The sequence below is a fragment of the Thalassophryne amazonica genome, chromosome 12 (assembly GCF_902500255.1).
Source record: "Thalassophryne amazonica chromosome 12, fThaAma1.1, whole genome shotgun sequence".
Lineage (NCBI taxonomy): Eukaryota > Metazoa > Chordata > Actinopteri > Batrachoidiformes > Batrachoididae > Thalassophryne > Thalassophryne amazonica.
The window spans coordinates 44,299,119-44,319,996 of record NC_047114.1 but is presented as its reverse complement, the minus strand read 5'-3'; the positions used below and the strand labels follow the sequence as shown (position 1 = coordinate 44,319,996).

Below are 20,878 nucleotides of genomic sequence, written 5' to 3'. Positions count from 1 at the left end.
GAGCAATCGCCTCTGACACACACACACAATAAAAATTTGGACCTACTTTGAGTAGAGAGCCAGTGCTGTCCTCTCTTTCGTCCACCCTGTGTCAGTGCAGGATCCACGGAGGTAGAAATGGGTCCAGGGTTTTCTTTGCCAACGACATCATGTGTTCGTTTATCCGAAGTTACCGATGTTGGGGTTTTAAACCAGTTACGTATATCCACATTTAGGAAAGCACAAAAACTAGCTGCTGTCTGCTGGAAAAAACTCACACTTCGTTTCCCCCCATAAACGCGGTAACTGATTGTTGCTGAGCAACACTGACGTGATTACATACGTAGACAAACTTTCCAACAAACTCACACGGTTTTAATATATTTAATGTCTTAGTGATTATGCAACACTGGCCGTTTTAACCCAAAGCAAGTACAATAAAATGAAATTAGGATTTTATTTATCTATTTATTTATTTGAGATCTGTGACTGTGATCTGGCTTGGGTGGGCGGGCCGGGGCGGGCCCAAGCATATCAGTGGGCGGGCACTGCCCCCTAGGGCCCGCCCATAGCTACGGGTGTGACTGCACATCCACACACCTTCACAAATGACGCTAACACCCTGCCTGTTTCTCAAAAATTACTACATTTATGTTTTCTGTCTGTCTCTGTACTTTTCTGTCACTTTTGCGCTCTTTTTCATACTTTTCCCTCGTTTCAAAAGTCACCGAACCGAACGCACTTTACCGTAATATATGCAACATATAGCACACTGTTGGAAAACACGGGTTCTTGGGTTGCTGTCAGTGTTGAAATTTTTCAGATTGAGGGCTTACATGAGAATTTACGGTAATGAGAATCAGCGGCGCACTAGTGTGAAGTGTGAAACTTCCGTGTTTTTCCTCTGAGTTATAACATCACAGGCTACGTTTACCGTAATACACCATATATCATTGGAAAGCCCTTGGTGTTAGCTGGTGTTAGCTTTTGATTGGACAAACTATGGTGGAGTTACGGTAAAAAAAAATATGCATATGGAAAATATGGTGTGGGCGCCATCGCCGTAGATAAAGGGATAAATAGCTGGCGGAGCCATCGTCAGAGGTTCCGGAGCGTGCTCTCAAATTAAGCCCTGATGTAGTTCCACAGTGCAGACAAAAATCACATCAGCTTTTCACTTGAACAGCTCTTCATGCCTCCAAACGGCTTACATTGGAGTGGATTTTGTGTGGGTGTTACAAGAACTAGCACGGTTAACTTAGCTCAATATGTACAGTCGGGCTTACGTCACTTATGTCCGCCATTTTGAAACAAACTGTATGCACACTCACAACCATTGTTGATATAGTCGTCTTTACCGCTGTTTATTCGCAAAGGCCTGCCGATTTGGTCATGCCAAATGGCGTGTGAGTATGTGGACAGCCTTGATAGGTGTGCAAAAGTTGCTGCAGCAAAAAAGCTCATAGTTGGATCTCGGGATCAAGTTGCCGTCTGTCCCAGCCCCTGCCTCTCTGCACCCTCTCAGTGCTCTTAGCTGAGTGTCCAGCGAGGTCCCAAGCGTTTACTTTGAAAAAAATTAGTGTTCAAAGCAGGCCTGGTCACCTGAATACCCCAGCTAGGAATAATGGAATAGAACTCTGGTTCTATTTTGTGGGTTTTCTCTCTCTGAACTGGGGCATTCTTATTGTGCTGCCTGAGGTGAAATTCTTGGACCGGCGCAAGACGGACGATAGCGAAAGCATTTGCCAAGAATGTTTTCATTAATCAAGAACGAAAGTCAGAGGTTCGAAGATGATCAGATACCGTCGTAGTTCCGACCATAAACGATGCCAACCAGCGATCTGGTGGCGTTATTTCCATGACCATCTTCGTTTACTCAGCCAGCCATTTATCCCTTCTGTCTAGACTTTTGTGGCGCTTTGGGAGATCAAAAAAACACACTTTTCAATCTTTTAACTTATCGTGGTTGGTACAGCCAACTGCAACACATGATCATGGCATTCTCTGTGAAACTGGTGTATATTAAGTAGAAGAAAGTGGCAGAATGTTGCGAATGTGATGGACGCCAAGTAGGACATGAGCGACAGCAGTTTGTTTTCAGCGGTTCGCTGGTTACTATGCGTGTTGCTATACACACACGCATCAGGTACCCGGATGTTAGACCGTACCTATCAAATCGTCTCACTTGTGGCGTTGTCCCGCGTGCACACTACAAAAAAAAAAAGACTGTGTAATCCTCAGTGCAGCGGGAAAAAAAAAAATCACTTCAGAAATTAGTCCAGCTTTTCATTCCAACTTCCTACAAACAGCCTCCAGAGGTCTTACAGCACAGTGGGTTTGTTTTGTGTGCACACGCACGTTGTGTGTGTGTATGTGTGTGTGTGTGCATATATCATTTTTACAACTGCAGATTAAGCACTCCGTCCAAGGACATCAATGGGTAGCATAAGCAGGATTTAAATCCAGGTATTTTTAAGATAGCTGGTAACCTCTATTAGCTTGTAAATATGTGTATAAATTATAATACCATCTTTTTAGTGACAGTTAATATTAATAAATTTCACTTTAAAGAACAAGAGAATTAACAATATTTATTTGATGACAATCCTTTAATTAGTCTGGTGAACATGAAACAATACCACGCCAGGCTATGTATAAGTTAAATCATCCAGTTTTGTTCTCAATTAATCAGTTGACTAATCACAACAAATTTGAATAGGTTTTCTATTCCTGATTGCCTGATTAAAGAAATACAATAGCAGAAATAATATGTACATTCTTGGTACAATTAAGATGAATATGAGCTACAAAAACTGGCAAATACTCTGCAACAAAATCAACTACACTTTGTACATTGTGCATTTGACAAAAAAAGATAAAATGTGCCTATACATACATACATACATATATACATACATACATACATACATATATATATATATATATATATATATATATATATATATTGCTGTGAAGCTAACATTCATATAACAAAATCTGAGATTACAGCAGATTATTTAGCAAACTCATACTGTAATGTTACTTGATGATTGCTTGGAAAAGAGTTTAAGTATGCTTTAAGGACACCTGTGTGCTAACTGACAAAGCTAGCTAGCTTCTGAACATTTTTATTGAATAAATCTAAACAGCAAACGCCTTCCAGTACTGGTTTTCAAAAGTCTTTACAACCTTTTAATGTGCGTCTTCAACTTCTGTGATCACTTCCTCATTCTTGGTTAAGTGGGGAGGATGGGAAAACTGTAAACATAACACACAGTAATATCATTTAAACATTTGTGGTTATAAAAGTAACAAACGTGGTAATAGTGCTGGTATGGGCTACTTCCACATTCAACTTAATACTGTGCTGTTTTTCTGGTCCAACAACGATAACATTCTACACCTGCTGCCTGCAAGAGTTTCCAAAAATGTATCAACAGTGTTCATGGGATTTGCAAACTGATGAAAACCCTACCCAGCAAATTAAATAATGGTTTTAAAGTATATGTTTCACAATATAGACTCACAGTTAAGAAAGCAAAATTGTCTCATTAAGTAGCGGTAAGTAACGTCAAATGCTAGTTTTCAGTCATCGTTCTGTTTAATTAATTTGTTCATTTGGTTAAATTGTCAATGACATAACTAAAATAAAATCTGCTGTGTAACATGCGCCGTTGACCCCTAGCTGCTGCTTATGAGTCTGTTTGAGCATGCAAAGAAGCTACCACTAACAAACTGTTTTATCTGGAAGAGAACATATGTGCTGCCGCTAAAAGAGGCTTTTTTTGCAGAAGAGAAGGATACAGGAGGTCGGCAAGATGCAAACTCACCCCCAGGGGTGAAATGGCCTGAGGCTAACCGTACCTCTAACCCTAGCTCTATCCCTACCAACAAACCCTAACCCAACTCAAACTCTAACCCTAATCTGGGCTGAGTTCTTAACCCGAGTTCTCCCGGAGGCCAAGTTCTCTTGTTACCGTAGAGAACCTATCTCTGACGGGCTGTTTTACCAGGGAAACGTTACACATTGTCCCTAACAGAGGTTATTTTCTCAGAGAAACTACTGCCAGCAGGTTGTTTTACTGGAGAAAGAAGCTCCCCACTACTGCTGAGAGGCTCTTTTACCTGGAAGAGGAGTTAGCACATGCTACCACTAACAGACTACTTGCCTGTGTTATACGAGGTCTGTTAGAAAAGTATCCGACCTTTTTATTTTTTTCAAAAACCTGATGGATTTGAATCACGTGTGCTTGCATGAGCCAACCTTGAACCTTCGTGCGCATGCGTGATTTTTTTCACGCCTGACGGTTGCATCATTTGCTTGTAAGCAGCCTTTGTGTGAGGATGGGTGGAGTCTCTCGTCGTTTTTTTCTTTGGAAGGGAAATGGTGGAACGACTGGAGCAGCGCGACTGCATCAGATTTTGCCACAAACTGGGCGACAGCCAGGTGGAAACCATCCGGATTATTCAGACGGCTTTTGGTGACGATCCTCTGGGCATCACACAGATTAAGGAGCGGTACAACCGGTTTAAAGACGTCCGCACAACGGTGGAAGGTGCGCCGCGCTCCAATCGGCATCAACATGCTGAAACGACCGGATCATTTCCAAAGTGAACGCTGTGATGATGCGGGACCATCGTGTGATTATCCGAGAAATTGCGGAAGAGGTGGACATCAGCACTTTTTCGGCACATTCCACTGTGAAAGAAGATTTTGCCATGAAAAGAGTGGCAGTGAAATTCATCGGCACGAAGCTGATGGCGCAGCAACAGCAGCTCCGTGATGAAGCCTCACAGGACATGTTGTAACATGCCCAGCTCGTCAACCATTCGGAAGATTCAGACGGCTTTCGGTGGCTTTTCAGTCGTGTGACTATCCGAGAAATTGTGGACAAGCTGGACATGTCAGGGCATGTTACAACATGTCCTGTGAGGCTTCATCACGGAGCTGCTGTTGCTGCGCCATCAGCTTCGTGCCGATGAATTTCACCGCCACTCTTTTCATGGCAAAATCTTCTTTCACAGTGGAATGTGCTGAAAAAGTGCTGATGTCCACCTCTTCCACAATTTCTCGGATAATCACACGATGGTCCCACATCATCACAGCGTTCACTTTGGAAATGATCTGGTCGTTTCAGCGTGTTGATGGCCAACTGGAGCACGGCGCGCCCTCCACCATTGTGCGGCCGTCTATAAACCGGTTGTACCGCTCCTTAATCTGTGTGATGCCCAGAGGATCGTCACCAAAAGCCGTCTGAATAATCCGAATGGTTTCCACCTGGCTGTCGCCCAGTTTGTGGCAAAATTTGATGCAGTCGCGCTGCTCCAATCGTTCCGCCATTTCCTTGCAAAGAAAAAACGATGAGAGACTCCACCCATCCTCACACAAAGGCTGCTTACAAGCAAATGACGCAATCGACAGGTGTGAAAAAAATTACGCATGCGCATGAAGGTTCAAGGTTTACTCATGCAAGCACACGTGATTCAAATCCATCAGGTTTTTGAAAAAAATAAAAAGGTCGGATACTTTTCTAACAGACCTCGTATAAGCCATAAAAATTCTTACTATGCCATTAAATGTGGACAAAGCTGCACAAAGAGGGACACAGCAATGCTGAGAGTATTTGTCCATTTTAAAACAAATGTTCTGTTTTAAATACTGTGTTGTGTGTGCTAATACTGAAATAGCACAAACACCATTAACAAGAGCTAGAACAGAAACAACCAAGTATTATTTGAAATAAGAAGTGCATCACAAACATAAGTGCATGTAATCCATTCAGGGGCTACATTCTACAAAGACCTGGCCTACGGAGTCCAAGGTGGCTGAACAAACCATTCTGAAATGAGACTGTTTAGCCTGCGTATCATTTTATGATTGTGTCATTTGCTTTTAACGCACCTACCCCATCGACTAGCAGCCTTGACAGCTACATGCGACAAGCTAACATATTGGATGTGACATAATAAGAGTAATAATTTTTCAGTGGTAATTTATACTTTACTAATAAACATCACTTATTTATAAGTGTACATATGGAGCCTGAAATTGTCCTCTTTTTTAAATTGACCAAACTTTATGTCTTGGAGGGAATCACGCAGTGACTCTTACGATTGTTTGGGCTGTTCAGGATATGCCTTTTGCATCCTTTGCTTTCGGATAAAGAAAGCCGCATATCATGGAGCATTCAAAATAAGACAGTTTAGTCGTATCACTATGACGCATGTGGTCAAAGAATGCAGTCTTATAAGAATACAGCCCCAGAATTGAGACATAAAAATTGTGTGTGTGACATGAACTTGTTACATTAAATGGTTCATTTTTTTCCAAGAAGTTTTTGTACTCCGGCGGGGGGCAAGGAACCGGAGGAAACAGGATCTTATTCACCCTGAAACATAAAAAGAAGCACAAAATAAGTCACTGACATGATGTTCAATACAGTTAAACTCAACCTTTATTGGTTTTTACGATAACTGTTTGTTTTGCTATTTTCTGTTTCTTCAGCCAAGACGCAAATGTTTTCACCTGCATCCTATTTTTTGGATGGTTTGACTATTAACAGCAAGATCCCTGAAAAACTACTCTACCAATTACAATAAATAGATAAATAAATAAATAAAATGTAGCAAATAAACTGGATGAAGCGATTTAAACAGAAATTCTAGCGTGGTTGCAGATTTAAGGGCCTTTCACACTGAATACTTCAGGCCAATCCGTCGACGCATCCGATGCATGACGTCAGATGCGTCGTTTTGGAAGCGGCAAGGGGGCGGAGATTGCCACGTCACACTCTGGCTGTTTCCACAACCTGAAAAAAGTGCAGCGATCGCCATCTTGAATTTGGGTCACCTGAACCACAAAAAAAGCTTTAAAAACAGCAGAACGATTCTCCCATCACCCTGCTGGGACAAGCTTTTTTCAGCTACTTTTCGGAGTGACGCCGACCGAGGGAGGACTGACGACTTGGTGGGATATCGATCGAACTGCGACAGCGGGCCGACCCGCACTGGAGAAGCCGGCCTTCAGGCATCATCACTGGGCAGAGCGAGGCAGGCAGCCGGGGTGATGGAGCAAACCCACTCAGTCTGAAATCTCCCACTTTTTGGATATATGTGAAGTCCCAGTTTGCCCAACGGAGTTTAGTTCTGCAGCTTTATCGAGGTGAGAATAATGTAAAAATAAAACGTGACGTTTACCGAACTGCTGTGAAGGTTTAATGATCGGCTAACGTTAGCTTAGCCTTTTAGTACAATTGATCTGAGTGAACGCTTTAATTTGTAAATGGTTCAGTCTTTTTTATTTTTACCAAATAAAGCTACAGCTTTTTTCAGACACAACAAAAGCTCAATCGTTTTTTTCCCGTTTTTTTTTCCTTTTTTATATATAAACTGTTTAGTGTTTCTTTAAATAAATATTTTTATTTGTCCCAATTAGGAACATTTGCTGTGCAGACAACCAAACTTCCATTGATGAGCTGAACATCATGAAGTCCAGTCGAAAGAAAACATCTCTGCTCTTCGAAATAGGACAAAAGTGTCTTTCAGCAACACCACCAGAGTTCAAAGCTGCAGAAGAGACCTTCATTTGGTCCTGAGAATCCAGCAGAACATCACCTGCTTCTAAATAAAAGGCTCTTTCAACAGCAACTATTTTATTATTTTTTAAAAAGCTGCTTCATTTTATATTTTAACAATAAATGAATGGATCATTAAAAATGTCCACGAAATCAAAGTCCAAAGACATTTGCACAAGTAGAAGCTCTCCACTTATTGTGCTCAAATTCATATTTTAGAAATTATTCTGTCCTGATAACAACATTAAAGGCAATTACATATTTGGTGAAATTACAAGTTGAAATGACTATAAAAAATCATCATGAGGTTTATGTCACAGAAATCCTACTTTACAATCACACTGCAGTCATTGTTAAATTATTTCCTGTTGCATTTATAATAAACATTTGTATTTATTTACTGTGTCTTTCTGGTTGAAATGAGATATAAATAATCTACCAGACTTTAAAAAAGTACAAATTTCCATGTTATTTTGTCTAAAAATAAATGTCCTTATGTTAAAGAAGAAATTATCTAATCTGAAATCACAGATGAAATGTTTCTAAAGAACCATTTATTGATTTATTTAGCTATTTTAATTACAAGTGTTCTAAAAAATTTTTTAACAGTAATCAGAAATTCTGAGGTAACAAACACAACAAAAAACATTTCGAAGGATTTTTCTTCAGAAAACTGCTCCATAAATGAGCAGTCCTGTGACACGTATGTTTTGCACAGATCAGTGGTTTCTACACCGATCCATTTTGTACAGATCAGTGGTTTCTGCCACTCGTCTTCCATGTTTTGGGCTGACGCGTCGTTTCTATTGGACAACACAAAGGTACATCACAGCTCAGAGCATCGAAAGTTGGATTGGATTGAACTTTGACTGCGTCAGCCTGCTGAAAAGTGACAATGCGCGCTCCCATCAGAAGCGTCGGTTTAGCTCGGCTTTTGACACAATGCTTCTGACGCATCTAAAAAGCAACGCGTCTCATTGAAAATAATGCTTTTTAGACCGATTTTTGACGTGTTCAGTGTGAAAGGCCCATTAGATCATGCTAGTTTACCTCTTCCTGAAATGGCTTCACAATAAAAGCACATCCTGTAACAAACAGGTATGTGGCCTGTGCATGTCAAAAAAAGGAGTTGGGGGGTTGCTTTAATGGAATTAAAATACCAGTCACCACCTCAAGTGCTGATTTTTATTTATTTATTCATTCATTTATTTTTGGGACAATTTGGCCAACTTTGTCAAATAAAACTTTCTTGAGATGTTCAGTCTGTGCACTTTGAGGCTCTGCCGATTAGAAAACAGTAGTGAAATTTAATTGCAGGAATGACTGGTGTCTTTTGCAGGCGTGGTGGCCAAGTGGTTAGTGCGCTTTGTGTCACTGAGGAAGGTTCCTGCTTCAAAAGTTCCGTCAAGAAGGGCATCAGAACTTGTGCCCACCTTGGATCTGCTGTGTCGACCCTGAGTGCAAACAAGGGAGCAGCCGAAGGGACTTTTTACCAGTGTCTGTTATTGTATTCTGTGCTAAAAAGTCTGCCATCAGATAATAGTTGACATCCACATCCACTAAGGAATTAATGAGCAGTTCATCAATTTATTGATACTAATAATAATATTAACCAGACAGTGCATCCGGAAAGTAATCACAGAGCTTCAGTTTTTCTACAATTTGCCTTTACAGCCTTATTCCAAAAAAATATTCACACCGTTGCCCTAGTCTGAGGTCAAGAGCGCTCTGGAGCAGTTTTTCATCCAGGATGTCTCTGTACATTACTGCATTCTTTTTTTTCTCTCAATCCTGACTAGTCTCCCAGTTCCTGCTGCTGAAAAACACCCCCACAGAATGATACTGCACCCATCATGCTTCACTGTAGGGATGGTGCCTGGTTTCCTACAAACATGACACCCACGTGACATTCGCACCAATTAGTTCAATCTTTGTCTCGTTAGACCAGAGAATTGTTTCTCATGATCTGAGGGTCCTTCAGGTGCCTTTTGGCAAACTCCAGGTGGGCTGCCATGTGCCTTTTACTAACAAGGGGCTTCCATTTGGCCACTCTACCATACAGGCCTGATTGGTGGATTGCTGCAGAGATGGTTGTCCTTCTGGAAGGTTCTATTCTCTCCGCAGTATTCACAGGCTGTGAATATTTATGTACGTGTGATTTTTTTAAAGTTTAGTTTAGTTATTTTTTTTAATAAATCTGCAAAAATCTCAAAAGAAAAAAATTTACACTTGTCATTATGGGATATTGTGTGTAAAATGAATTTCATCCATTTTGGAATAAGGCATAACATAACAAAATGTGGAGTGAAGCTCTGTGAATACTTTCCAGATTCACTGTATGATGTGAAATACATCTCCAAATGTAAACACACACACAAAACACGCAGTGGTCCTTACAATTAATTTGACTTCTATTTCATTGCAGACAGTAGGATCCCGATGATTTGTGTGGTCAACTTCTGTCATTCATTGAAATGGACAAGAAAATATGGAGAGAAAAAAATTCCAGTGCCAATCTATTGTCAATCTGCTGTGGCAGCACGCAAAAGACTAACAAAAATATATAGGTGTTGCTGAAAGGTGTGGCAGGGTTAGTGGTTCTATGCCTGTTTCAGTGACGTTCATGGTTTTGTTGACTGATGGAATAATTCACATTTTGAGCACGCAGGAAACGCCTTTATGTGAAGCCTGTAAGCAGAAGTTAAAGTGGGTGGAGGTGCACATAGTTCATATAAAATGACAATTCGTGACTCAGCTATTTAATAATGTTTACTGATAAACACCTATTTTTTTGCAGTTCTGCACAAAAAGAGGATGTGGTGTTGAGACAATTCAGATCGGAATCTGTACCAAAGACTTACTTTCTGCAAATATAATCTGCAAGCTACACTCTATTTTAAAGTGGACATGACTGTAGTAAATTGTACTAGTGCAGTGCCCATAGGAAGTTTGTATTCCTATAGAAAATTGTAAGCTAAAAATTTTAATTTAAAAAAAGACCATCACCAGATCAATACCACATAATAATGCCAAATACCACCACCAGACCAACTGAATTAAACATAAAGTTGTAATAAAGATAATAAAAACCATAATCAGTGACTATACCTGTATAGTATTTAGCACTGTGCTTTAATTACTTCTCAAAATATTTTATTTTACAAACTATATCTTGTCATTTTTGAATAGTTTATCTATTAAAGAGTAAAAACTGAAGGAAATCATTTGTCCTGAAAGAAGTTTCTGTATGAAATATTTTAGCCGTAAGGTCAAGAGAGAGGGGGAAGTGTGAGGTCTTGGTATCATACTTTGCTGCATCCACAATAATACAGAGCCAATAATACAGATCATATCTGTGAAAAGGCCTACATGGCCAGAATGGTGTAGCTGGCTATTTATCACAAGTGATACTCCTCATCAGACTCTCCCTAAGTAATCATTCTAATGGCACAATCATTCCAGTGGTACCCAAGGATCCTCCAAAGAGACCTGGTACCTAATAAATGTCTTAAAATAGTTTGTACAACACAAAACTCAACATGTAGCTGCACACAAGCCACACCACTTATTATTAATATGTATATGTCGCGGACGTGACGAGCAAAGCTCTTCAGCATCTCACCATGTCATTTAGGTCCTTCAGACCTTTTTTGAGTAAATGCTTCAGTGGAGCATGAGCATGGCTAAAACCTTTCAGCGGCCGCATTTCTTGCGCCTCAGCAACCAATGCAGCGTCTACTCCTCTTTATAATGTCTATGTTTGTCTACCGTCTGCCTTGTGATAGAATCACTACGATGATATTATTATTATTATTATTATTATTATTATTATTATTATTATTATTATTATTATCATCTATGCCAATATGCTGGAATAAGGGACAGAACTCTTAAAATTATTCTTCATTACTTTCCATTTCAATTATACTCACAGGTGAAATGTTCGTTCACAGCCTTTGATTTGTGCAATTCATAGCTGCACATGAAGGTATTTTTTGGCAAAATCACAAAGAATGAAATTGCGTGCGCCTGGTTAAAGATTAATAGAAAAGAGCGTTCAGGAGCGATACATGCGAGTGGCAATATGGCGGCCGATTTGCTTCAAAACCTTTGGCCAATGAGCTATCCAGGGTTATATAAAGATCAGTGGTGTAGCTGGGTGGCACTGGACTCCTCTGAAATCTGATTGGACACCCCAGGTGCCACCCGGATGATTGACATGTCATGGCACCGCACGTCTGGTTGAAAAGAGCCATTTTGAAATCGGTGATACATACTGACTGCTAAGTCCCTCCTGTACAGTTGTTGGCGCTGTGTTCCACAAAAAGTTCTAATCCACCTTAGTAGAAGAAGAAAAATGTTTGAGCCAGTTTTGAATTTGAACACATCGTCTGAACCACGGACTTCTAGTTATATTGGTGAGTAAACGGCTGTTTACTAATGTCTAAAATTATCTTCCTTAAACTCAAACTGATAGCAAATCTTTACAACTTGGTATAAATTTAATTAAAAATATAAAATATAGGTTAGAATATGAATTTACACCAACATAAAAAAAAGCTTAAAGTGACAGGAGGTTAAGAGGGCCGTAGTTGGAGGGTCTGGGGGGTGGCGAAGCCCCGCAGAAGCAGAAGATTTTTGCCATGGTTATGCTCCAACCATATTTACTGAAAATAAAGTGTGACGGCCCTAAATGAGATGGCGAGGACTCATTGTTTTCCAGGCATGTGAAAATGCAAATAAAGAAAATGGTTAAAGTGGCAGGGGGCTAAGAGGGCTGTAGTTGGTGGGGTCTGGGGAGCTTCACCCCCCAAAAGTTGAAGTTTTGTAGACATGGTTATGCTCCCCAGAAGCATTTACTGGAAAAAAAAAAGTTTTAAGGACCTATATTACATGGTGAGGACTCATTTTCCAGGCATGTGAGATGCAAATAAAGAAAATGCTTAAAATGGGGGAGGGTAGGTTAAGAGGGCCGTAGCTGAGGGGTTTTGGGTGAGCTTTGCCCCCCAGAAGCTGAAGATTTTTAGCCATGCTAATGCTCTCCAGAAGCATTTACTGAAAAAAGTCTGAATGTCTTGGTGAGATGCTGAAGAGCTTTGCTTGTTCATGTGTGCGACATATACATATTATTTTTTAGTTAGAAACTTAGAATAGTTTGAGATGGTGACATTTTAAAAAGTGCAGTCCTCTTACTTCTCCTTTCTGTATTCTGCATCTCCCTTCATTTCCTCTGCTAAAGTCAATGTCATCTTTGTTTTTACTGCGAGAAACGTAGCATCAACAAACGAGAAGAAACAGCTCAAAGCGCATTTAAACTAAAGGAAGGAGAGACAACTGTGTGTGAACACGTTACCAACAGGTTGCACATGCAGTACAAAACAAAAAGAAAATGAATAAAGTTTACCTCTGGAGCCGGAACACCAGCAGCACAGCCAGGAGGATCATGGGTACTCCCAGCGAAATGGAGATGATGACCGCAGTGTTCAGTGTCTGCACTGAATTTTCCACCACTTAACACAAAGAAACAAATAGAGACATGTTGATTGTCTTCATTCTACAACATCCACACGCTCAAAAACCAGAGACTGTTGAAAAATGGTCTCAAAGTAGTGACGGGGGGCCAGATAAGGTCTGAAGCTGGTCGTTTTCAGTGTGCCATGTCATTTTCTTGAGTGTACTCTCTGTTATTACGTAGGGTAAACAATTGTTTAAATGGTCATACACGTGAGATCAACAATTTTTCTATCAGTGACAAACTTTAACATGATCAATTAACTACAAAAAAAAAATGTATTCCCAGAATCCATCTTCCTGCCAAAGAGGGAATGTATATCTTGCAATGGCTGGACTCTTTTTTCTTTTTTTTTTTCATTTTGGCTGCTTGCTTCACTCTACAAAGCAGATTGTGCACCTTCAGTGCGAACTCTGATTTATTTTTTATTTATTTATTTTGAATCCACATATGATTTTGGCTCAAATTTAACACTGGATGACCTTCATCATGCAACTCCAGCTTTACATGACGAAAGATCTAATGTGTGGCAAAGCAGTAGAGATGATTAAATGGTAAGCAAACCAATTTTTTCATCACTATTTGTGTTGTATATTCAAAATCCTGTTTTCAACAAAGTGCTAAAAAGGAACAGCCAGTATAGTAGGATAATTAACAGGGGACCAACATTTGAGGACTAAATTATCCCAAAACATAATTTTTCAAGCCTTAAAATGATCTTGCATTTTATTATTTATTTCCACATATATATTGCTGGTGATATTATGATATATTTATAAGTACTATTAACCATGTGTCATATCTGTAGTAAACAAACTGAGCAAAGATAACTTTTGACATGTACTCAAGCCAGGATATTACAAAAAGATCAGTAACACCATCTGGCAATATTTCTTCAGACATTTTGCACCATAACTGAGCCAAAGTAGGCTGCTAGAGTTATGTCATTGCTATTTTAAGCATATGGTAGATTGGTAACTTTCACTCTCATCGATTAACTTCTAAAACTAATTGGTAACTTTCACTCTCATCGATTAACTTCTAAAACTAATTTTTCAAAAACAGCATTTCTTACAAACAAAGCATTTATCAAACGTGAATGAGGCTTAATTACAGCCAATGTTTGAACATTTACTGTACGGTTTGAGCTGAAGCTGAGTCAAAAGGAACCCCAAAAGCAGGCAGCCAGGACACAGGAGTGAAGGACAAAAACCAGGGTGTTTTTATTATCCACAGTGAACAACACGACAACAGTGACGGGGCAATCCAGAGTGACAAACAATCCAAACAGCAGTGATAGGGCGAGCACACAAAAAGTGTTCAAACACAAAGACGGGTGTAAATCAGAAGGCTGGAGCAGGCCGGGACTAAACAAATGAATGCAGAAAACACAGCGGGAGACAAACTACTTATGAACGGTGATCACAGGGGAGACAAACAACCACGCGTAACGAAGACAAACAACCAGCAAATGAAGAAGCAGACAGGTGTGACTTAAGCACATAAACAGATTAACAACAGGTGATGAATTAGTGAAGACAGAAAAGCCGAGGCACGGGGGGGAAGGAACAGAAAGAGATAAAAGATAAAACAGACATCACGACGTAAGTGAAAATAAAAGCTGATCAAGAAATATCAAACCAAAACATGAAGTACACAAAATGCAAAAACAAACATGGAACTAATGTGTGAGTGTAACAAAGGGCAGCCAGAAATGAACCAGGAGGCAGTCAGAACCTAAATAAGAGCTAAATCATAATGAACAACTGAATAAACAAACAAGCAGGGAGACAATTGGAACTCGAACGGATAATAGCGCCATGGAGGAAAACCAACATGACAGTAACATAAGCACAAGGTAAACGTGGAACACAGAGCGACGTGAAAATGACAAAACACGTAAAGACCACAGAGGAGCACAAAGACCAGGACCACGGACGGATAACACGACGGACAGACAACAAACACAGACACGGAGAACAGGCCGCGGACTGATCAATCACACGGACACGGGGGGAGTGACACCAACGGATTACCAACACACACACACACACACACACACACACACACACACACACACACACACACACACACACACACACACACACATATGACTCAGACTCGGGCGCACACACACACAGAGACACACACACACACAGAGACACACACACACACAGAGACACACACACACGGGGGCAGCCAGCAGAGGGACACTCATACACGGCACAGAGACAAATAAATGCTCAGACATAATAACGACTGGACACACCAACAACAGTCTACAGTTTTAAAAATGTGAATTTATTCTTTAAACAACTTGAAGTTCAGGCGGAGACACTGGTATTCCAAATACACTAACTGCCGATCTGCTCCACACTACCTGAAGGCTGTTGATGCAACAAATTCTATTCCAGTCTGTTCATATGTTTAGGAAATACCCTGCTAACAGGGAAGCAGACAGACACGGTCAACACAGACATGTGGAGGACTGTCCATCTTGCACGGTACACAGCTGTGAATGTGTGTTTTAGATAACTTCATGAACACCACTTACTGACAGTGTGACTCCAGGCACTCCAGTGATTTGATCCATGACATGTTGAATGTGTCCTGGTCCTCATTCTCACTTTGTGGGCACGGGTGGGATCTATATTTGATTCTGTGTAAGACTGCTTGTCTGTGAAGATGTTGGATCCTTGCTGGTTTGAAAAGATTCAAAGCATCAGATGGGACATTGAGTTGACAAATGAAACTTACTAGAAATGTGGACAGTATTTTTTGTTGACTTTATATGGAAGATTTTCTTTTTATTTAGGACCCCAGGAATCACAAGATCCACAAGATTTCATGACACAGTGTTTCTGCATTAGTCCAACTTTGTGTATGTGATAGTGGGCCCTATCTTCCACCTATCACAAAGGATCACACAGCACAATGTGAGCAACATTTGTAGTTTCCACCCAATGTTCAGTGGTTATTGTTTTTTCACACCAGTGTCACGTAAATCATAAGTAGAAACACATTCATCTGCGTGCCCATGGTCTAACAATGAGATGTGATCAGGCACGACGGCGTTGTGTTGGTATCATCTGACAGCATCATATGATTGCACCACAGACCAGCAAAAACCTGGTGTGAAGTCCAACACGCTGTATGTGTGGCATTTATAGCTCTCAAAGGAGTGTGGTGGCCTAGTGGGTAGCACACTTGCTTTCAGAGCAGAAGATGCCCAGTTCAAGACCACCTGTGCCCATTCTACATGTCACATGAAGTTCTGTCAGAAAGGGCATCTGGTGTAAAACTTGTGCCAAATCAACATGCAGATCCATCTCAGATCTGTGGCCTCAAGCGAAAAGGGGTTACGGTTTTAGAAAACAGCAGCTTTGGTGCCTTTGTTGCAAGAAAAGGTTGACTGATCTCAACTTTGTGGATGGTGCTGTGATCTTTGAGGAATCAGTGGATATTCTCATTGCATCTGGGTTTGTGATTGTCCTGGATCAAGACTAGGGATGGGTATCGAGAACCGGTTCCTTTCGGGTATCGTTAAGAAATGATTCGATCCACCGACATCAATAAGCTTTGTGCTTAACGATTCTGTTATTGGTCCTTCAGAGTAGCCTTGTTTTGGCGGGTGTTTGTCAGGAAAATGATCATTTCTCTACATTGATTACCGTGCAGCGGGTCCTTAATCAACTTTTCTGCAGCGCGGCTTTGCTTTGAACCTTGAACCAATCGAAGCAGTGGTTTGCAGATTGAAGCAATGCTTCGATCAATTGCTTCGTTTATTTCTTTCTTTCGCTTAATTTTCCTCCGCTAAAACCCTAAGGAGCATACGTCTGTGAGTATTATTTACCTTTTCTATGTTAAACCGACCTGTTATGGTCTTCTGAAACAGTTGATAGATGTATCTTATAAGTTAAAAACGGGAGCGATGCTAATGCGTTAGCATGTCTATGGCATTTTCAATGTTAAAAGTTAGCATTTAGCAATTGCAGCCGTCATCACGTTCGGGTGCATTTGTTTTCAAATTGTAATATTCCTTAAATTTATTTTTGCTTATATATTAATAATCTAATGATTATTATGTACAATTTTAGAGAAAGAGACAAAAAGAACCTGAATAGAAACACAACAGAAAATATAAAACCAACTAACAATGAACTACATAAATAAATACATAAATAAATACATACAGAAATAAATGTTTCCTGTGAACACCTAGTGACTCTCACACCTCCATTTCATCCCTGTCTTATTTAAGTTTAATGACAGTTTGTTTCGGTCAAACCATATTTTCAGTTTGTTAATTTCTTCAGTGATTTCCTCCAGAACTATCTGCCAAACTAGAAAACTGCTGCATCCTAGTAAGAGCAGAATACTACTGGAATGAATTTGAATAAGGAAAGTTGTATTTTTTATTTTTCTCACCTAAATGAATACTCCAGTTTATTGTCTGGAATAGTCCCAGATTGCATTTCAGAGCTTAATTGAAAGATTTTCGTGCAGGTGGTGTTGGGGGGTAATTTTGGGTTTCAGCTTTTTTTGTTTTTCACCACTTTCATCCCTGAATATGAGTTGTGATTCACTTTTGTGCGGATTAAAGTTACTAACTGGGACTCCTGTCTCGTTGCGAGAAAGAAAAGAGAATCGTCCTCCGTTCTGTTCACACAGCTCCAAACGCTACGCGGCTCTCTGACAAGTCAAGAAAGAACGATAGAATCCAGTCTGAATTAATAACTTCAAAGCGAAACACTGTTTTGTTTATTTTTATTTATGTCCAGAGATCAAGGATACAGTGACTAATTTCATATTTATTTACTTTAAGACTCAAGGAAATACATAGAAAACCTGTAAAGCCTACTTTTAGTACAAAATTCACGAGGTATCGATAAGGGAATCAATAAGGAATCGGATCGATAAGCAGAATCGATAATGGCATTGATATCGATAAAATTTTATCAATACCCATCCCTAATCAAGACTAACATCCAGGTGATTAAAGACTTCAGAAGAGTATCTGTAGGCTGCAAAAGTGCTGAAGTTGCCGAGACAGTTGCTTATCTCAACACTGACAGCACTCAACAATGGCCTTTGAGATCAGAAGACACCTGGGAAGAGCTTCTGGAGTCACGAGGTCACTGGACAGAAGTGTTTGTTGATGCTGGTATCTTTGCAGGACAATGAAAGTCCAAATCTTTCAGGTCCTGGTTCTTCCTGTCTTAACTGCAGGGTTGTGAAGCTTAGATTCTAACCAGTGACCAAAGGCAGCAAAGGGATGTTTTTGTCCCTTGTGTTGTGCTGCCTTGGTCTCTGCTCCACCTCCCTTCCTCTTCCTCCAGGCACCATGTCACGGAGCTGATTCATCACACCTGTCTGCAGTCACCCACACCTGTATATAAACCCTGATCCTTCCAGTCCACAGATGCCAGGAACTCAGCTTTGCCTGTGTGGTACCTGGCCTCAGTTTGTCCCTTGATGTACAGTTCTGTTTTCTGGTACTCTAGTTCCGTGTTAACCCTGTTTTCTCTGTCTTCTCAACGCTCCTGGTTCTGGTTTTGGGTCTGGTTCATTAAGCCATCTGGTTCAGGAGCGACTACATCCTTGGTTCTGGTCGGCGTCTCCTTCCTCCAATGTCATCCTTCTCGGACTTTACACATTTATCAATTCCAGTATTGTTTGCAAAATAAAATTGTTAATTCACTCATTCATTTTGGCTCTCTGCATTTTGGGTCCTAACCCCTGTCTTTGGTTTAACCACAACACATTGATCTCTTTGGAAGCTCCTTGGGTACCACTGAAATGACTTTGTGTTTGTGAATTGTTCTGTAATTTATGTCCATAGTATGGCCCAAGCAGAGGGTCACCCCTTTGAGTCTGGTCTGCTTGAGGTTTCTTCCTCAGAGGGAGTTTCTCCTTACCACTGTTGCTCTGGGGGTTAGTAAGGTTAGACCTTACTTGTGTGAAGCACCTTGAGGCAACTCTGTTGTGATTTGGTGCTATATAAATGAAAATAAATTAAAATTGAAATAAGCAGTTACTGAGGGAGACTCAGATGAGGAGTATCACTTCTATTTTGAGGGGACATCAGCCATGACACTTTTAGCTATGCTGAACATTTAAGTGGACGTGATCCAGCACACAGGTGCCTCAGTGTTGAGGACCCCAGTGGCTGGAGAAGGCCAAGAGGACACATAGGTTTCACTGAATGGTAGCAGATAAATGGCTACTTTAGAGATCTGGAGATAGATCAGTTGTCTACCTGCCATCCAGGACCTAAGGCTGCTCCATGGTGTGGTAGATACAGTGATGCGCAATACCAGTGCATGTTCCCGAACCTGACCTGACATTGTTCTCAGATTATTTTCTTGATACAGCAGTACTGTTCTATTCTGCACTATGCCCCGTGCATGTTGTATTTGTGCCCAACAGCCATATCTGGAATTTGTCACAAAAGGATTTGGAGTTACTTTTCCCTGCTCGTTATTCCAACTGGGATCTCTAAGTGGAGACAACAGGAGGAAATAATACAAAGAATGGTTTACTGTCCTGGAGTAATCAACATGCACAATCCATTCACAAAGACACACTGTACCGGGTCATCTATGTTCAACTCGTATTCAAAGCACGCTGCTGCATAGGCCACTCGTGTGTGCGGCAGATCCCACGTCACCAACAAACCTCCATCTCTGACTGCTGCAGAGATGTTTGGGGGTGGAGACAGAACCTCTGAAATATAAACACAATCACAAGCCCACAGTTAATAAATGCGATGATTAATCTTCCATACTTTTAGATTAGATTAGATAGAACTTTATTAATCCCTTGGGAAGACTCCCTCAGGGAAACTGAGGTTCCAGCAGCATTGTATAGCAGCACACAGAGTAAGAAGCACACAGAGTATCAAAAGTGAAAGTAATAAAAAAATAAATAAAAATAAAATCAGTTTTCAAATCTAAATATAAAAACCAGACATACTGATCACTACTGGTTTACTGGCTACTACTGTTCCTCTCCTTCCCGTCCTCTGTCTTCCTGTTACTCCTCCTCCCCTGAGTGAGGAGTTGTACAGTCTGATGGCCTGAGGGACAAAGGAGTTTTTCAGTCTGTTGGTCCTGCATTTGGGAAGGAGCAGTCTGTGGCTGAAGAGGCTCCTCTGGTTGCTGATGACGGTGTGCAGAGGGTGACTGCACTCATTCCCCCCCCCACCAGCACACCACGGTGTAAAAGAGGACACTAACTGCTGGACTACTGGACTGGTAGAACATGCAACCAAACCATAACGACTGAGTTCACTTTTTCACATCCCAGTCATTTTGATATCAATGATATCACTAAATTCTGTACTTACATCTGACAACTGCTTTATTTGCAATAAATTCTTCTTTGAGAAATTAATTTTGGAAGGAATGCATGAGAGGGAATGGGGGCATTGGAAAGACACAATCCTCAGTGTAAACAGTTTATTGGGGTTTTTGTTTATTTGTTTGTTTTTGTGCTTTTGCATGTATTTTTACACATGCAAACCTTAAGGAAATCAGGCCCACTTTTTTGTTTGTTTGATTGTTTGTGTTTTTTGTATCGAACAATAAACCACAAAGACAGGAGGCATTAGAGGTCAAGTATGAATACCACCAGGACACAAACAGTCCATACAGGAAATGTAATAATATCCACAACAATATATATCATAACTGATCATAAAATGTAAAATGCATGAATAATGTAAAACTATGCAGCATTAAAGTTTGGAAAAACATGGTTTTATATGACACAGATGCCAACGGTAACTTCAGTAATTAGAGGCATGATTGCA

At 40.5% G+C, this 20,878-nt stretch overlaps 1 protein-coding gene across 2 annotated transcripts in view; it reads right to left on the bottom strand.

Annotated features, from left to right (window-relative positions):
• Positions 1–2,921: 2,921 nt before the first annotated feature.
• The window catches only part of LOC117522473 (granulocyte-macrophage colony-stimulating factor receptor subunit alpha-like), a 35,625-nt gene continuing 17,668 nt past the window's right edge, over positions 2,922–20,878 (bottom strand). Inside the window, exons 5-9 of one of the 2 annotated variants that reach the window (XM_034183896.1) lie at positions 19,658–19,791; positions 15,620–15,764; positions 12,958–13,063; positions 6,287–6,368; positions 2,922–3,237 (exon numbers count right to left, since the gene is read on the bottom strand). In XM_034183896.1, the coding sequence (XP_034039787.1) occupies positions 3,172–3,237; positions 6,287–6,368; positions 12,958–13,063; positions 15,620–15,764; positions 19,658–19,791 (533 nt within the window). In that variant the 3' untranslated portion in view covers positions 2,922–3,171. Of the gene's footprint in view, positions 3,238–5,832; positions 6,369–12,957; positions 13,064–15,619; positions 15,765–19,657; positions 19,792–20,878 lie in introns of those variants that run through there. The other variant, XM_034183895.1, reaches the window with a different exon arrangement.